Source organism: Ptiloglossa arizonensis, chromosome 1 (assembly GCF_051014685.1).
Source record: "Ptiloglossa arizonensis isolate GNS036 chromosome 1, iyPtiAriz1_principal, whole genome shotgun sequence".
NCBI lineage: Eukaryota > Metazoa > Arthropoda > Insecta > Hymenoptera > Colletidae > Ptiloglossa > Ptiloglossa arizonensis.
In genome coordinates, this window is record NC_135048.1 from 34,749,009 (window position 1) to 34,766,328 (window position 17,320).

Below are 17,320 nucleotides of genomic sequence, written 5' to 3' on the forward strand. Positions count from 1 at the left end.
TATATGCACTGCAGTTTTATACGAATTTTAATTACTTCATATATTTGTATTCTTTACACTGACCATTAATTAAGCAAATTTAATTACGAAGCAAATACTAATTATTTATGTTAATGAAATATAATAAGAGCTATCATATTTGCAACATATTATAAAAGAGTTACTGAACAAATATAGAGATAATCGTAATATGGGAAAATCATGACAAAACAGGATACCTGTAACATTAATTATTTGTAGATCATTGTATTATTAATTCGTTAACGTACAACTAGTTACTAGCAAATAACTTGCTATCTTAATCTTCTATTACAACTTTTAATCTGTTACATTTTTGTTTTATATAATATACGAGTTAAAATGACTCCCGTGCATAGTTGCATTAAATAGAAACAAATATTTACATGTACACGTTGTATGTATAATCTGAAGATGAGTTGCACGTATATATGTGCATGTGTGCGCATATATACATACAACATTTGTGCCCTTATTTACATCCAATAGTAATCAGTAATACAAGATAGATTAACAGATACCTACTCAAAAATTTTCATGTTTTGTATAATTTATTTCATTTTTCATTCAATGTTATTCACGCGCGCGCGTGTGTGTGTGTGTACACACACACAAGTACATACAAAACAACGAAAAAATATTTGTATACCATAATACCAAATAGTCTAAATTTATGAACATATAACTTTTTTTCTTCAAGTAGAAAGAAATACTTTGTGAAGTACAGTATACAACTGTTATTAGAAATTGAGTGGTCTGCCATATATTTTGTAATTACTTAATTTTATTCATTATACATTATAATGTACTGCTCTTTCGTTATTTATGATCTACATTCTATTATAAAATCGAAAAATTGAATTTCGATAGCATTACAACATGTATAGAGCAATGTTCTTTTAACCCTTTGAGAATACATGTCGAAATATTTTTAATAAAGTACTTTAATCGTTTTGAACACGTATTTGGAATTTCTCAACTCAATCGCCAATAATTAATCAAAATACTACATATGTGAATAGTTCATTAAATTAAAATTAAATTAATACATTGGATAATGTTATATTTAAGTTTCACAAACGTCCTATTCTGTTCAACTCTCATACTCGAAAATGTCCTTCCACAAAGGGTTAAATAAAGAAATCATATTTATAATAAATATATTATTAATATTAAATATATTAAATATGTATTAATAATGGAATTTACAGATATCCTAAATTTGAAATTTTTCACAAGTTTGATAAAACTTACATGCCACTTAATTATTCATATGTATCTATAATAATGTACATGTAATATACATGTAATTAATTCTGCAATCTAAACAGAGGAGCACTCATAAATAATATGTTACGAAGAAATTGTGCAATGCAACCAATAGTTAATAATTTGCTAATAAAAACGTACCTTAGCTTTACTGAATTCAAAACAGACGTGCATATAGATATACATTGTTCGCTTATTAATTTATACCTGTATGTGAATACTCACAAAATTTTTATTTCAGATATACAACAAACGAACATTAAAAGTACATGAATATAATGTTGAGTATTGTTAAAGATTGTACAAATATGTAGAAAGCAAATTATGTATTTATAAAAACAAAATCTTGATGCAAACTATTACTTGATACATAATTTACAAAAAGTAATTAACATAATTCTGGATATGGCAGTAAATCCAATATAAATATAAATTCCTGGAATGTTTCAAAAAAGATTCATGAGTATTTATGATTTGGTATATTAAACTTGTTTAAAAGTAAATGTTATTAATGGTATCAGTAAAAAAAAATCATTACTACCTTTCAAAATCTAACTTATAACTGTCAAGATGCAGTTAAGTATTAAGTAGCTTTCAGTAAATGTTGTAAGTTTCTTACTAAAAAATAGTCACACTATAATTATGTACAAATATGTAGAGACATTTCATTTTAGACTCAAAAATTTGCAAGTAATACGTTAACGGTCAAAATACCTTCTGATTACAAATAACATAAAGTAGAATATTACCCCTTTATCACGAAGACTTTGCGGAATTTTATATGAGTGAGTCATAGATGTTACATCTTTTAGATTTCCTGCAATACAGTGATACGGTGCTCTAGATTCAATGTATATCTATATAAGTCGCCAATTGCGTCCACATATTGAATGTAATTTAACATGTTTATCATACTGAGGAGAAATGACGAGAATATTGAAAACCTTTTAAAGGTCCTATGTTGCAGTATCACCTTCCTCTTGTTCAAGTCTGGATGAACCACATACACGACATTTACAGCAAACAACACAAGGTGCAGCCAATAAAAGAAATGGTGATGCAACAAGCAAGAGTAACCCAAATCCAGCAAAAATTCCAATGACCTGTGTTCTATGCCAAATAACTGATGCACGTGAATGACCCAATTTATTTTTACACGGTCCTTTGTCATAATGTCGCAATAAAAAGTCATCCTGTAGTATTTATACAATTATAAAATTTGAAAATTTTAATAAGGAAAATGATTAATATTATTACTCTAACAAATAGACATACTTACATCTAAAGAGGCTAGGCAATACCAGCAAAATACATGTTTACATCTTTTGCACATCATTTGAGCACAACCTTCATCCTTTTCAATAGGTACAGAACACATAGGACAACATTTGATATGATCTCCATCAAATGGTATACCTAATGAAAGATCAGAACAAGGACCACTGTGCCAAGATTCTCGACATATAGAACAGAAGTCTGTAGAACAATTAGGACAATGAACAGGTCCAATAGCAGTTCCATTTGACCCAGTAGCATTTATTGAACATATTGTTTCACAACCTGCACGTGGACACCAGGCACGTGCTTTGTCCATAGATACATCTGTATGTCACAAAAAAAATTGTTAAATTTGTTTATCAAAACATACATATTAATATACACACCTCTATTCAAACGAAATTTATGATGCTTTTCCATAAGTTCAGGACTAACAAGGCTTGTTATTTCCTTTATGGACAGTATTGCTCCATGTTCACACTGTGCATCGGGACAACTTATTTCATACGCACCTTCTTCAATCTCAAATTCAACATATGCTTTCATACACTAAAACATTAAAATATATATAGTATTCTTCTTATAACATTTCACAAAATATACCAAGAACAAGCTTACACATACATCTTTACAATAGGAACAACCACAGCCTTCTATTTTAAATGTTTTGGAAAGAGTAGTGTCAACAAGACATAATTTACAAAAAATTCGTCCAAGTGTTTGTTGAGAACTTGCAGTAACAAAACTACCTGCAGTAACAAAACTGCCTGCAGCCAAACTGTAGCGTGAACTGGATGCCAATGATAAAAAACTAGAACAGCGAGAACAAACTCGACTTCGATTTATGGGTCTGCCTTCCAATGCAGAAGTACTTAATCCCACTGCAGTTTCACATTTTCTTAATACTCCTGGGCCTACACTCAACCAGCTACTACCACGGGCTTCCAAACTTGCGCTACTTTCGGGTCTAAGTAAAGGTGCATCTACTCCTTTCCCTAATGCAGTTCTTTCCGTTAAAGAAAGATTTACAACGCTTGCTTCCTTGCGTAATAAAGGCAATCTCACTCCATTAAGTTTATTGGATTTATCAACTTTTTTCTGATTAGTAGCAATTTTAGTAGATGGATTCACAGATGTCACAGAGCTGGTGGCAGTACCCATATCCATTAGTGGAGCTCGTCGTACGACGAGCGAATGTAGGCTGGGCATCCCCTAATTATCAATGTAGATTTCACTACCAGTTGTAGAGAAAGACTGTGCTTATTGACTTTTTCTGGACAATTTGCAACAGCATTAGCCATACAATGAAGGACATATATAAATCAGAAAAATTAAAAATGTCACACCCATCAAATGATTTGCCACTGCATATTTCAATTCGCTCATACTGGCATAACTTCACAATGGTTATCATATTTCATTTTCTCCTTTATAATTTTCATGCTGTTTTATTTATATATTTTCGAGGTAATTAAGAAATATTATCGATTTTTATTACATAGTTGCGACACTGCATGTTTACAGAATAGTTGCATTTTAATACAAATCTGCTGACATGCGAAATTCTTTACTTAATTTTAGAAAAACTTGTAATTCACGATAACTAACTAAAGAAATAAAATAATAGTCAAGTAACAATATTGTATAAACTCTTCAAAAGAGATTATAAAGTGCTAGTGAAATGTTTAAAAAGTATCGCTGTATTCGAACAATATTTATGTTGTGTTTGTCAGTCTAAAATATATTGCAAAAGTAAGAAAATTGCTACGCGAATATTTCACACATATTCGTTATTCCAAAGAGTGCACATCATTGACAACTTAAACATTATTCCATTCGCATACTCTTCGATTTAATGGTTTTTTTAATAATTTCACGGACTATTCATGTTCTGTGTCACAAAGTACAGCAAACAGTATACACAAATTACCGACTAACTACTTCCGCCCCCACTTGCTTACACTTTTTCTTAGAGTATCGAAAAAAAGGATTATCACTACGTCTGTACTGTGATATCTTTACAGAAATTGCAATTGTTTTTGTGTTTAACATAATATTGTATCCTTCTGACTCACTTGACGCGTACGAAGAATGCAACGAGTAGGAACAAAATATTGTGACAAACGTGAAATTAAAAATTTTCTCAAACTAGAAATTCGCTAGTAAATTTTTTATATAGCGTTCCTGATAGAATTTTTCATCCCGATAAATAACAACCGTAAGTAAAAATTTGTTAAAATATTCACTGGTTATCTTTTGCTGATATAATTTGTACATTACTACGTGTGCAGGTAACGGGTTTAAAGGTACAACGCGATAGGTTTTAAATTTTTTTGATAATATTTAATTTTCTTTTTAATAATTTGATATTATATACTGTGCTTCATAAATTTTCCAATGTAGTTGATATTTTAAAAGTTATCTACATTTGTAATGATTACCTGTACTTAAAATTTAAATAATATTTTTATTTAATAAAATCTGAAAAGAGTTTAAAGTATCTTACCAATTCGTGTTTCATATTTGCTTTACACATTGCGATTTGTACATTAATTAAGACGAAATTAAGATATAAACTCCATATGCATATACGTATGCATCATTAACAATTCACAAAACTTGACATTCCTGTTACTGTAGGAAAGAAAATTATGCACAAAAGAGCGGGAAATTTAATTTTAAACGGAGTGAATGACGTACAAATTTATATTACACTGTTTTTCTTTTTATTTATTTTACTTTTATTCTATTACTTACCGCGCGCGCGCGCACACACAAAATTATGACGAAAAATATATACTTTTTAATATTAAATAAGTAAAATTTACGTCATTGTACAGACCTTTATGTTATTATTAACTTTTGCATAGTTTAAAATATTTGAACATCAAAATCATTTACTAAATTTTCACAAATTCTTTAATGTAATGATATATCAAAGTAAACAGTGCTTATAATATTATACTGTATACTGTATATAGCGATATATCAAACTAAACAATGCTTATAATTTCGTATAATTTTATAGCAATTGTACTATCTTACTATTAACTAGTTGAAGTAACTAATATGTATTTTATTTTTAAAAAAATGTATTCTTTTTATTGTACTCAAACTTAAAAATGATTGTAGGAATTGTTTTTCATTACAAATTTTCGTAAAAAATGAACAATCACTTTATTATACATTCTTATCACACAAAAATGATTGAAACTTAGAAACAAAGTATTAGATAATTATAGTATAGATCATATACATTGTGATTGCAAATGTTAAAGGTCAGAATATATAGACATTAATATTTACAGATACTGAATCATGGCCTTCCTTTATGAAATTGAAACCTACGGTGTATATTATTGTTTAACATTTAAAATTTATTACAATTGTATCAAAATTGAGCAAATTATGTATCAGCAAGACAGTTCACAAACTATGGGAGTAAATTAAATTTAATTGAAAGATTAAAACAGGCATTATTTAATATGTAACGCAAGGAAGCAACAGTTATGAACACCTCCAGTGAATAATAATATCAGTATCAGACTTTTAAGCAATTGCATATTTGTCTTTAATTAATAGCAGTCTTTACGAGATGTGAATATCAAAATAATCGCTAAAGAAACTTTTTGACTAGAATATTTTATGTGCTTTTGTAGACATGGAGTTTTGCTACCACGTTACTGTCATTCATTTTTTATATATCTCAAATATATAGAATTTCAAAACATTCTCTTATAATTACTGTATACTACCGGGTGACGTACAAATAATACTTCATGAAACATGACACGAAAATTGTATAAAATTGTTATATTGCATTTCTTAAGCAAAGACAGAATGGTAGACTATACATTGTCAGAATTAATATTTATATTTTTTGATTTTATAAATTAAGAGGCGTATAAAAAAGAACAAGAAAAATATGTTAGCTACAGTCATATCATAGTTACCAGCAATTGTATGAACAATAATTACTTATAATTAAACAAATACTACTATACAACAGATTCATTCGCATGTGTAATCTATACAACATACCTCTTGATTATAAACACTCCTGTAATTTTTGTCAAATTTATCTCACATGCAATAGATATGATAAATTAAATGATAATTTAGAAGACTGCAGGGAGAATTTGTTGCTACATGAGACATGACTTGTTACATTATAACTGTGCGTTAAACATAAGATTAAAATAATAACTTAATATTGGTCGTACATTTTATAAAGAAATATTGCCGGGTGTGCTATACTGTCCTTTTCGGGAATGTGTATCAACTGCTCGGACTGCGAAGTAATAATTATTGCCTTCGGAAAACTGTGAAAAAAAATTATCAATATTAAAAGTGTCGATATAATATATAGATAATCATTAAATAATTATTCAAATTACTTGCGTAAGAGTGCACGCCATAGGCAGTGGTAAAGCTCGAACATCTCCTACTTTTTTCCATAACGATATGTTAGGGGGAATACCAGCAACTTCTTGGTATGCATATAATTGGTAACTAGCAATATCTGCATGTTTGTCAGACAAACTCATATTCCAGGACAGTACTATTCCTATGTAATAACAGTAAACGTTTTATTTATGTACTTTTTAAGTTTTTAATATATATAAATTCCATAACACACCATTTGAAGTCTTAGATATTTTCAATGATGGAGCTGGCGGTGGAAGTTTCCAAATAGGATTTAGAGTATATTTTCGTGTATCTGGTAAAGGAGCAGGATGCTGAAAAAGGTAAGTGTAAATATAATGGAAATATTTATATATGTTTAAACAGATGAAAAGACCAATTCAAAATGCGTAGTACCTTGTTTAACTGTACCGTTGAAGTAGCTGATGTGGTCAAAACTCTAACTGTTCCATTTGCAACTGTTGATATTCCTGCAAATAGAATTTTATTAGATCCGGTATTTATATTATTTGATACAGCATTTATATATTATGTTGTTATTTATTTCTGTACAATGACATTACCAGTTTTATACGTTAGAGTTGAAAATGAAGCTCTGTTACACGAAGTCACTGGTCGCATCTAAAATTATAAATTTTTGATATGAGGCTACAAAGGAATTACACACGCTTAATTCTTTAAATACATTTTAATAAGAGCGTGTCAGTAGACATTCACTTTACCGGATTGGAATTCGGTGCTATTAGTAACTGCCTCGTTGGACCTACACCACTTTGCATTACATATGCTAATCGAGGAGCGTTCATATTATTCTAAACAAACAATTATATGCAAATGTTTACCGTGCCGATTACAAATTTTCATATACAATAATGCCGGATTTACGGTCTCAATTTCGCGCGGCTTTACAGTCCGCCTTTATCCTCACTAGTTCTAAGAATTGGTTTCGCGGCATGTGTCTTCTCGACATTATGTATCTAAAATAAACAAACGTATCCGAGTCAAGTATCATTATTTACTCGTATTCAATATTCTTCATTCTAACATTTTATTCATTTCGAAACGAGAAGAAATTTCTGGAACAACTACCTACAGCGATAACTATCCAAATATTATCCCAACCTACGGACCGTATACCCGGCACTGTTGTATTATCTTTTTACGTACCACTAAGGCAGTAGGTGTCGGTTGGCTAGCAGGTTGTACTACTCTTATACTAGGAGGTTGAGTTGTTATAGCTACATTTCCAGGAATAGTTTGAATTACCCTTTGAAAGCAAGGCTGTGTTTTTTGTGCTAAATTTATTTGTTGATCAGTTATTGTTGTTGTAACAACTGGTACACTGGCAGCAACTATAAATTATAAAGTTTTTCATAATACATTTTTGCATTCACTCCTGTCAAGACAGTTAAATAAGTTTATATACCTTTACTTTTCTCTTCTTCATCTGTAAGATCGATAAGATCGCTTGCTCTTGATTTTGCAATATTCACGGTAGTACTTTGACGATTTATTTGATTTGGAAATTTTCCATTTAAAACTACAGTTTGCGTTGGTTGTTGTGGCTGCGACTGCAACAATAACCAGTACATTATTCATAAAGTTAATCAATATATAACAAATTTTAAATACCTACATTAGACATTATTTGCTGAACATTAGACTGATTAGGTGTTAAAGAATGCTGTGTATCTACAGGTTTAGCTACAACTAAAGCTGCAGGAGTTATAGTAGGCATAATGTTTGGTGATTGAGTATGATTTTGTGAGATCACAGCAGTTTGTCCACTTATTGGTTCAGGTCGTCTAGGAGATCTAACTTTAATTCCTCTCCTTGGACTAGGTGCATTATTTGTTTCATTATTAGACGTATTTGGTGTATTACTACCATTTGAAACATGTAAAGATTTCATATTAGAATTCTGTTGCAATTGTCGCAAATTCTGCATTCCATGATCCTATACAAAAATAATAAAGTATAAATAGTATTAAATTTTATAAACTTTTAGTAAAATTGTTGGATATATACCATTATAAAATTAACTTGTAATCCAACCGATCTATTAATTTTGATTGGTGGAATAGGTTTCTCATTATTTGCACGTCGGTCCGCGGCGTTGCGACTTAAAACCATTTCAAAATCTTTAATCTGTTTTGTCAATTGTTGACATTTTGCACGCGTCACTTCTTGATTTCTTTCTGATATACGTGCTTGCTCTCTCAATTTGCCGATTTCACCACGCATTGTAATTGTTTCAACAATTTTCTGTATTAGAAGTTCTTCTAATTCCTTGAACAATTTATTAGAATTAAAATATAGAATTTTTATTATTAATATTGTATTAGTATAAATATTATTGAGCTAATATGAAAAATTTATATACTTTCAACATACTTCCTGCTTCAATTTTGGCAGTTTTTCCTTTAGATCTCTTCGGAAAAATTTGTGAACATAATCAAGTTTTTTAATGTTCTCAGAATCACTTTCCTTTGTTACTAATTTATTAGATGAAGTTTCACAATTTACTTTGACTTTTTTAACATTACCATTCATAGTAATACCATCAACGTCGGGAAAATTGCGTTTTAAAGAGGGTGGAGATAAGGGACGTGCATCTTGATTCATTTTATGATTCACAATTACAAACTTTTCTGAACTATCACTTGACTCTAAATCACTATCATGATTAAGAAACTTTTTTCTTATTATTTCTTCTGCATTTTTAGCTGTTCTTCTCTTTTGTCTTCCACTTTCTCTAACTATAACAAAATGTTGTAATAAAAACCTGATAACTTATAAAATCAACACAATAAATTGTATAAATTCAATCATAAAAAGATAATTGATTAAAGATTAAACATAAACAAGCACACCTCAGAAATGAAATGAAATTGACAATGTTGCTTATAATTTTAAATTCCTGAGATTATTGTAGTATTATTGTGGAAATTGTATACAATTAAAATATACAATATAATAATAATAATTATAATACACAGAAGAATATATTAACATTTTAAATAACCGAATAGGCAATTACTCAGATAAGTAATTTATATTGATAACTTTCATAAATGAAAATTTTAAATATTATGCGTTTTACTATATATATTTAATTTTCATTGATTTGTTATGTACATTCAAAATACATTAATTATTTCAGTCTATATTGTGCAATTTTTGTAGTATAATTCAAACTTTTTTATTCTTCTGTTTTATTGTATATTATAATAATTATTTTGCATTTAGTGACTGCTATTGAAATGTGATCTTTAAACTTCATTATGTTCTTTTTGTCACAATTAAATATGCTTTTGGTGTAAATTTTGTATTCCATTATAGAAGGAGTGTGAACAAAAAAAATGAATGCTAATCAAATATTTCAATACAATCTAAGATCCACTTTAATGATAAAATCTAACAAAAAATAGAATTAATTTAATGTAAAATGAACATGTAATGTATTTATAAATATAAGTTGAATATCATCATATACAATATCTGCATACTTTTCTTAATTAAATAAAAATAAAAAAGAAGTAATAGTGAAAAATTATTTTAAAAAATAGACACAAATTCCTACTGTTTTCTATAATTGTTACGAGAATCAGTTATGTATGTATTATTACAAATGAGTTTACATTTACTTCTATGACATAAACTATGTCCTACCTTGCTTATCTTCTTCACAAGCAACCTCTTGTGCCGCTGCGATCATTTTTTTTGTTCGCCTTCTCCTTCTTTTAGTAGTTACTGGAACGCCAACAATTTTTTTATCACTATCACCACTATTGTCTTTTACATCAATAACAACACCTAATGAAACATTTTGTGATTTGACACTAGGTGAAACATTTTCGTCCAAGGTAGACACAATGTTTTCAGTTGGTTTTGACGTCTTGTTTGCAGAATTTATCGCTGAACTTTCTTTTCCTGTAGATTTTACATTTTCTTCAATAGTATCTTTCTTATGTTCCTGAAGATTAATTTTTGAATTAATTAATCGATCTTCAGGAACAAGTAGTACTTGAAGTAATTTAGAAGAATTTGTACTATTATCACTATCATTTAATTGGTCTTTATCACATTTTACACCATTTGTAATTGGTTCAAATAGTAGATTATTTTGTATTATTTGAATTTCTTTATCTCCTTCTGCACTATTTAAATCATTTAATACCATGGCATTTGCTTTAAGGACATTACTTTTACTTTCCTCATTTGATTTTATGCCTTGAGGAGAAACATCTTTCTCATTTCTTGAAATTTCTTCTATTTCATGTTTCATTACTTTTTCATTTACTGTTAATTCAGTATTTGTCACATTTTCCTCTTCAAGATTATTTGAATTAATTTCACAATTATTCTCGGTTAATTCTATCCTCTGATTTATTTCCGCAGACTGTTCACTTGCATTAAATCCATGCGTTTCTGATTTATGAATTTGTTTAACTTGTTCACTTTCATTTACATCTGAATCAACCATATTTTTCATTGTTTCATCCTGTTTATTGTTACTTTTATCATTCTCTTCAATACATTCAACAACTTCATCGTCTGAGTTACATTTTGAGCCTTCGGTCAATAATTTTTCCAATATTTTAAAATTGTTAGAATCATTTAAATCACTGCATTCAGAATTAGCATTATCTGAGCTAGTTTTAACTTTCTTAATTGTTTCCTTATTATTATCATGGGAATTTATTAAAGAATTTGCAGTTTCTTCCCTAGAGGACTCATTAAAAGCATTAGTTTCAATAGTAGTATCTTTACATTCAGTATTATTAGATAATGGTATTATTTTTAAATTTTCATTTGCAATTGTTAGTTTATGCTGTACTTCCAATGGATCATTGACACAACTGGTATTAGTAACACTTCCTTTCTTCAAGTCCTCAATTTTAGTATCTTCCAGATTTTTATTCTGTAATTCATTTAAATTAGCATTATTCTTTTCACTACTAATTGAACATTCACTATCTAACACATTACACTTTTCATTTTTCTTGTTAGTACTGTTTTCATATTTGACACTCATGTCAACTTTAGTTCTTGAAGATATATCTGTATTTAAAGAAGACACAAGATTTTGGTCAAATTCACTTGTAGCATTAGGTTTCATCATAGCAGCAGATTTGAAAGCTTTCTTTTGCTGTCTATTGCCATACATTACTTTGTTATATGAATTAAATTTTCCATTACCTCTTCCTCGTTCAAAAGGAAGAAATGCATTGTGGAATCTGTTATTGTAATCGTACGAATGACCTCTATAATGTCCTCTAGGTGCTGAATAACGATGCCTGGTATAAGAAATATGATTGACACTACAAAATGAGCGATTACGAGGAGTACTTGCAAACCTCCATTGAGACTCATAATTTGACCACGGATAACGAGGCATGCTAGTCATTAGTGGCCTCATCAATCCATTTTCATTTCTTTTGTTATCCTTTTCATTATCAGTTACTACTTTGTCATCCATGGAAACATTACCTGTACAATGTTCCTCTTCATTCGTTTCCCTCGTAGTTGTGTCATTCTGTGGTATATTATTTTCTGGAACAGGAGAAACTTGCACATCTTCACTTTCCCCAGACATCACTTCTGTAACACAAATAAAATAAATAAATGTTATGTAAAATGAGACAATGGATAAACTTTGAATTAATGTTTTATTTAATGGTATTTATAAATTTTAAAGAAAAACCAGCTTTTGGTTATGTGAGGAACAAACAGCAAAACTTACCAATCTTTTCATCTTTTGATTTATTTTGTTTACCATCTACAACAGACATTAACACATCCTCTGGATCAACATCATCATCATCGTCAGACAGTCTCAAACGTATGCTGTCATCTGACAATGCATCTTCTTCATCACCATCATCACCTGCTCCATATAATAGTTCATCTTCTTTTTCTTTTGATAACTCATCAATATGATGTGTACTGATACAAGCCAACGAACGCATAGAGTCAGGAGTATGTAATGTATCGCTTCTTAAAGCCTCCATTATAGACAAGATGAGATATTCAAGACAATGTCACAGGTCATCCATTTATCTTCAAAATTTAATAATCTTTGATCTGTAAGTGATTATTGTATCTGAGACAACTGTATTTTAAAATGTAAAATAATGATTTTATATATATTTAAATATTTAATTATACATATAATATACAAGCATATTCATAACAAATATTTATTAAATGCATTTAATTGTTTAATTAATTAAAATTAAATTAAAATACATTATGAATATAAATGATGGAAGTCATTAAATTCAATGTGAAACAATATATACTACAAGACTACATTTTACATTTTATTGTTGTAAAAAATGGAATATAGAGAATTTTTACTTTCATAAATACAATTTTTCAGAATTTAACTATTACTACTGTTTATTTTTTGCATTTATTTATGATCATAAATTTACAAATATAATATATAGCTATATGATGCAGATACTGTACCATACAATCAATAAAATGTAATAAGTAATTTAAACAAATTGAACAAATATTTTAGAATTAAATGTTAATGCTGGAGTAGTTAATAACAATCTTCATATTTTGGTGACTATCAATGTAATAAAACATAAAGTTATAATCAGTTTAATCCTATATTACAGTACTTTTTATTTCCATTAAGCTAGAATATTGAACAAACAATTTAATCTGCACTCCTTTAATACATAACAAGACACTATATAAAAGAATTAATCATATAATCAGTCATGTGAAAACTCAAATAATAATTTTCTTTAAATCAATGTTTTCCACGGAATGTCAACACTTCATTAAACATATAATTCGTGCACGGAATTATTAAGCAGCATTAACTGCAACACTTATCACAATGTATCTGGTACAGAATTCAATTTTTCCGAGTGTAAGTGGCGATAATGCAATGTGGGCCCCTTGATGACGCGCCAACATGTGTCGTCCCTGGCCCATAAGTACTCAACTAACAAAAATGGCGGATTGAAGCTGTACTGCTAACTATTGTTATTGTATTCCACGTAACACGTGTATCATATTGTCAAAGAAGTGTGTTTTATTGTTATTTTAAAATTATACCAAACAAATCTTAGCCTTATATTTTACGATACATTAAGACAATTTTTAAGCCAGTAACAAACAATTCGTACGTTTAGGTCACCAACAAAGTTCCAAGGGTTTAATCGAATTAGAAATATTGTTTTAATATTAAAACAAGTAAAGATACACAACACAAATAGTTAGAATAGATAATCACGTCAAAATAGTATCAAATAAATATAATCCGAACTACAAAAGTGTATGTTCAGAAAAGCGGGATTCCCGATAAACTTGTCTATTGAACGAGTATTGCTGAACATAGGCCCCGACATGCGTCCACACGAAAGTCAACGATTGTACACGAAGTCGTTCAATATGGCGTCATAATTTGCTCTCTATGAAAATAATTCTTAATAAAATAAAACAAATAAAACCTAAGAAAAAGCACTTCTATGTTAAAAATGTTTAAATAAACTACAAAGTTTTACATGAAAATCTTACCCTTAAATTCTGAACCGAGGAATATTTAGCATTAAAAAACAAGGTCGTATTTACGACTCCCCTACTCCTTGCATAACTTTAAGCTACTTAATACTACCTAAAGTTTTACGCTACTAATATTAATTTTAATTTTAGAAAAATTTAGTTGGTTTGAATATTTTAGTTATTACAATTATATTATCAATCTATATTTGTAAATTAAGAAAAAGTTCGATTAACTTTAAAAAAAATTGATATGAATTCAGAAATTTACTACGAATATATTTTTTCTTTGATGATGCAATACAATTGATACCAGACAATTTCAACAATTAATTAATCAATTAAATATGAATATTTAATTATTAAGTTGTGTGTGTGTGTGTGTGTGTGTGTGTGTGTGTGTGTGTGTGTGTGTGTGTGTGTGTGTGTGTGTGTGTGTGTGTGTGTGTGTGTGTGTAAAAACAGAAATAAATGTTTATAAATACTATTTTATAATTTGTAAGTACTCTTATATTGAACGTTTGATAAGTAGCCCCACTCTTTCCCTTTTCCTTCTGCGTTCACTGACGAGGTCAACATACGTCACTCTGGTAATACAACGCTACGCTCACTGAGTGGGAGGGAGAACTGTGATACTTTTATAACTCATCAGAATGATCGATTTTACGGATCTAGAATTTAGGAAACTGTGTGTAGCTTTTCATAGGTAGGAAAATATTCGTTCGTGTATATCGATGTAGTTTAAATTAGACAATATAGATTAAATATTTGATATATTTAGGTTATTGAACTTATTATTGATACGTTTATTATTATAATCCTATTTCATTATGTGATATTTCTTTTGATAGATAAAATAAGGTTGTTGTAATCGAAATAGAACATAAAAGACATTTAATTTCTTTCTGAATTTGTGTTTTTTATTACATTATACGAAATACATAAAACGGAAAAATACCCAATTACGTAGTAGTAATATAGTTAAGATTATATTGTTAAAATTGTATATTACAGTAACCGACCGTTTTTTTTATTAGTGTTTTACTCATGCGCACCACAGTTTACGTATGCGTAGGGGAGTGTAGTGTGTACACTAAAAGACATTAAACTTTTAATTAAAATAAAACATTATAAAAAAAATAATTCATAACAAATATTATGCTGATTAATAGATAGAATAATAGTCTAATAAAATTATTAGCACTTAGACGCTGGTCGAATTTTGTCTAAGCAAATATTACTCATCGCATAAAGTATGTGATCTATACTATACTTGAATTTCTTTGTCCTGTAATATTTTAATTAATAAAATAAAGTTTAAAATTAATGCTCAAAATAAAGCGAGACATAAATGGTCGATCGCTTAGTTCAATTTTTCAACGATGCGTAAACGGGTACTAAGATCTTTGCGATCGGTTATCTAAGTGTTAAGCATATTGTAACCCCAATGGAAAAAAAATTGGTTTGACTTTTCAATCCATATTTTTTTTACGGAATTTTGGCAAATATAGTAAAAACTTTTAACAAAAATATATAATTAGAAGTATGGAATATTCATTTATGCGCTGAGAAATATATATATAAATAATTGCATGTTAAATATTTAGTATGTATTAAAATATTATATAAGATATTATACGTAAAGGTTTTATTAGAAACGTTTAATTTTTGTTTATATTTCTATTCGATATTAATTTTCATTATATACCGTAATTCAAATGTTATACATTTGAGTATAAGCATATAAGAACATCAGCTTTCATTTTGTATGAGAGGACAACAAAATGGCGTACATATGCTATATAAAATGGCAGCTTTTCGTATATAGTATGACATCTGCAATGGCCTCGATCGTTACATTTGGGACTTCAGACCCAAATTTGTATACATCATGTAAATTGTATTAAGTAAATTATCAAATTGTTTTTGCTATTTTTTAATGAAAAGACATGAAATGTATCAAACTTAACATCATCTTTGGTTCAGTAGACCTATTAAGATATCAAATTGTCAAGTTTATTTTTAAAATGATTACCACAAAATTTTTTGGTGTCAAATTTGCCCATGATTTGGGTAAATGTGTGTAATGATTTGGATCTTATAACGATTTAGAACAAGAAAACAGAGTGACCCACTGTTGAACTGTGACATGTAAGTATGTACACAACTGATGAACTTACGTTATGTTATAATGCAGATGGTCTTCAATCAATGATGCACATGTTCTTTGTCTTACAAAAATACGTTATATTTGTGATAAATGCCAGAAACGAAGATACACTGTGATACCCGTACATCGAGTATCTGCAACACCGCAACCTAAACAAGCGAAGAGCAACGTTGCCACTTTTATTCGTAACCGTTTGCATACGCGATTCATTTGGAGAAGACTAAAATTTGAATTGAACAAATCGTATTTTTGGACTTGTCTTATACTCGAAATGTGTATGAAATCATAACCCTTATAACTATAAATTTTATTGGCAAAATGTGTTTAAGAATTATCGACCTACATATATAGTGTGGTTTGCACCTCAGAAAATTTCAGCAACGCATGCGCTATGACGCAAAATACTTTCAGAACTTATAATATTAGCTGAAGTACGCAAAATACTTTTGTTTAGAAACTAAAATACACTTTGTTGTTAAAAGTATATACAGATACGCCAAATCGCTAATAATTAAGTGTTGACAATATATTTTTTTAAATATTTACATATATTTTTCACTTTCACAAAGTTGTTTTTTTCCTTTATTTAATTAGTAACTGCACTACCTAATAATATTTTCTAAAGAATCCTAG

The 17,320-nt window shown here is 28.9% G+C and overlaps 2 protein-coding genes across 13 annotated transcripts; both read right to left on the reverse strand.

Annotated features, from left to right (window-relative positions):
* Nucleotides 1-140: 140 nt before the first annotated feature.
* On the reverse strand, nt 141-5,172 carry LOC143154060 (putative E3 ubiquitin-protein ligase RNF144A). 9 transcript variants are annotated; one of them, XR_012993985.1, is made up of 8 exons: nt 5,072-5,172; nt 3,190-3,777; nt 2,952-3,114; nt 2,567-2,889; nt 2,232-2,480; nt 2,037-2,104; nt 1,829-1,905; nt 1,639-1,723 (listed from the first exon to the last, which is right to left on the reverse strand). XR_012993985.1 is itself a non-coding variant. In XM_076325866.1 (6 exons), the coding sequence occupies exons 1-5, from the start codon at nt 5,099-5,101 to the stop codon at nt 2,244-2,246; spliced, it is 1,341 nt and encodes a 446-aa protein (XP_076181981.1). In that variant the 5' UTR covers nt 5,102-5,172; the 3' UTR covers nt 1,742-2,104; nt 2,232-2,243. The 9 variants fall into 9 exon arrangements, 4 of the variants coding, with proteins under 4 accessions (XP_076181981.1, XP_076181973.1, XP_076181955.1 ...); XR_012993986.1 differs by lacking the exon at nt 1,829-1,905 and having other exon boundaries at nt 141-1,723; XR_012993983.1 differs by lacking the exon at nt 1,829-1,905 and having other exon boundaries at nt 142-1,723; nt 2,203-2,480.
* A 1,184-nt stretch (nt 5,173-6,356) lies between these two features.
* Wde (Fibronectin-III type domain-containing protein windei) lies at nt 6,357-17,206 on the reverse strand. Of its 4 annotated transcripts, none has more exons than XM_076325807.1 (14): nt 16,698-17,206; nt 12,737-13,077; nt 10,663-12,594; nt 9,385-9,749; nt 9,019-9,279; nt 8,627-8,947; nt 8,417-8,561; nt 8,158-8,342; nt 7,713-7,802; nt 7,554-7,611; nt 7,387-7,460; nt 7,205-7,304; nt 6,967-7,132; nt 6,357-6,887 (listed from the first exon to the last, which is right to left on the reverse strand). In XM_076325807.1, exons 2-14 carry the CDS (start codon nt 13,002-13,004, stop codon nt 6,773-6,775), a joined length of 4,080 nt encoding a protein of 1,359 aa, XP_076181922.1. In that variant the 5' UTR covers nt 13,005-13,077; nt 16,698-17,206; the 3' UTR covers nt 6,357-6,772. The 4 variants fall into 4 exon arrangements, with proteins under 4 accessions (XP_076181922.1, XP_076181943.1, XP_076181937.1 ...); XM_076325828.1 differs by having other exon boundaries at nt 6,963-7,132; nt 16,698-17,204; XM_076325822.1 differs by lacking the exon at nt 16,698-17,206 and adding an exon at nt 14,536-14,702.
* Between the last annotated feature and the right edge of the window lie 114 nt (nt 17,207-17,320).

Coding starts and splice junctions, on each gene's coding strand:
- Wde (XM_076325807.1), bottom strand. CDS start 13,004: ATGGAGGCTTTAAGAAGCGATACATTACATACTCCTGACTCTATGCGT. Junction 8,948..9,018: donor TACAAGTTAATTTTATAATG/GTATATATCCAA, acceptor ATTTTTGTATAG/GATCATGGAATGCAGAATTT. Junction 7,803..8,157: donor CGACACCTACTGCCTTAGTG/GTACGTAAAAAG, acceptor TTGTTTGTTTAG/AATAATATGAACGCTCCTCG.
- LOC143154060 (XM_076325866.1), bottom strand. CDS start 5,101: ATGTGTAAAGCAAATATGAAACACGAATTG. Junction 2,890..2,951: donor TAAATTTCGTTTGAATAGAG/GTGTGTATATTA, acceptor TGTGACATACAG/ATGTATCTATGGACAAAGCA. Junction 2,481..2,566: donor ATTGCCTAGCCTCTTTAGAT/GTAAGTATGTCT, acceptor TAAATACTACAG/GATGACTTTTTATTGCGACA.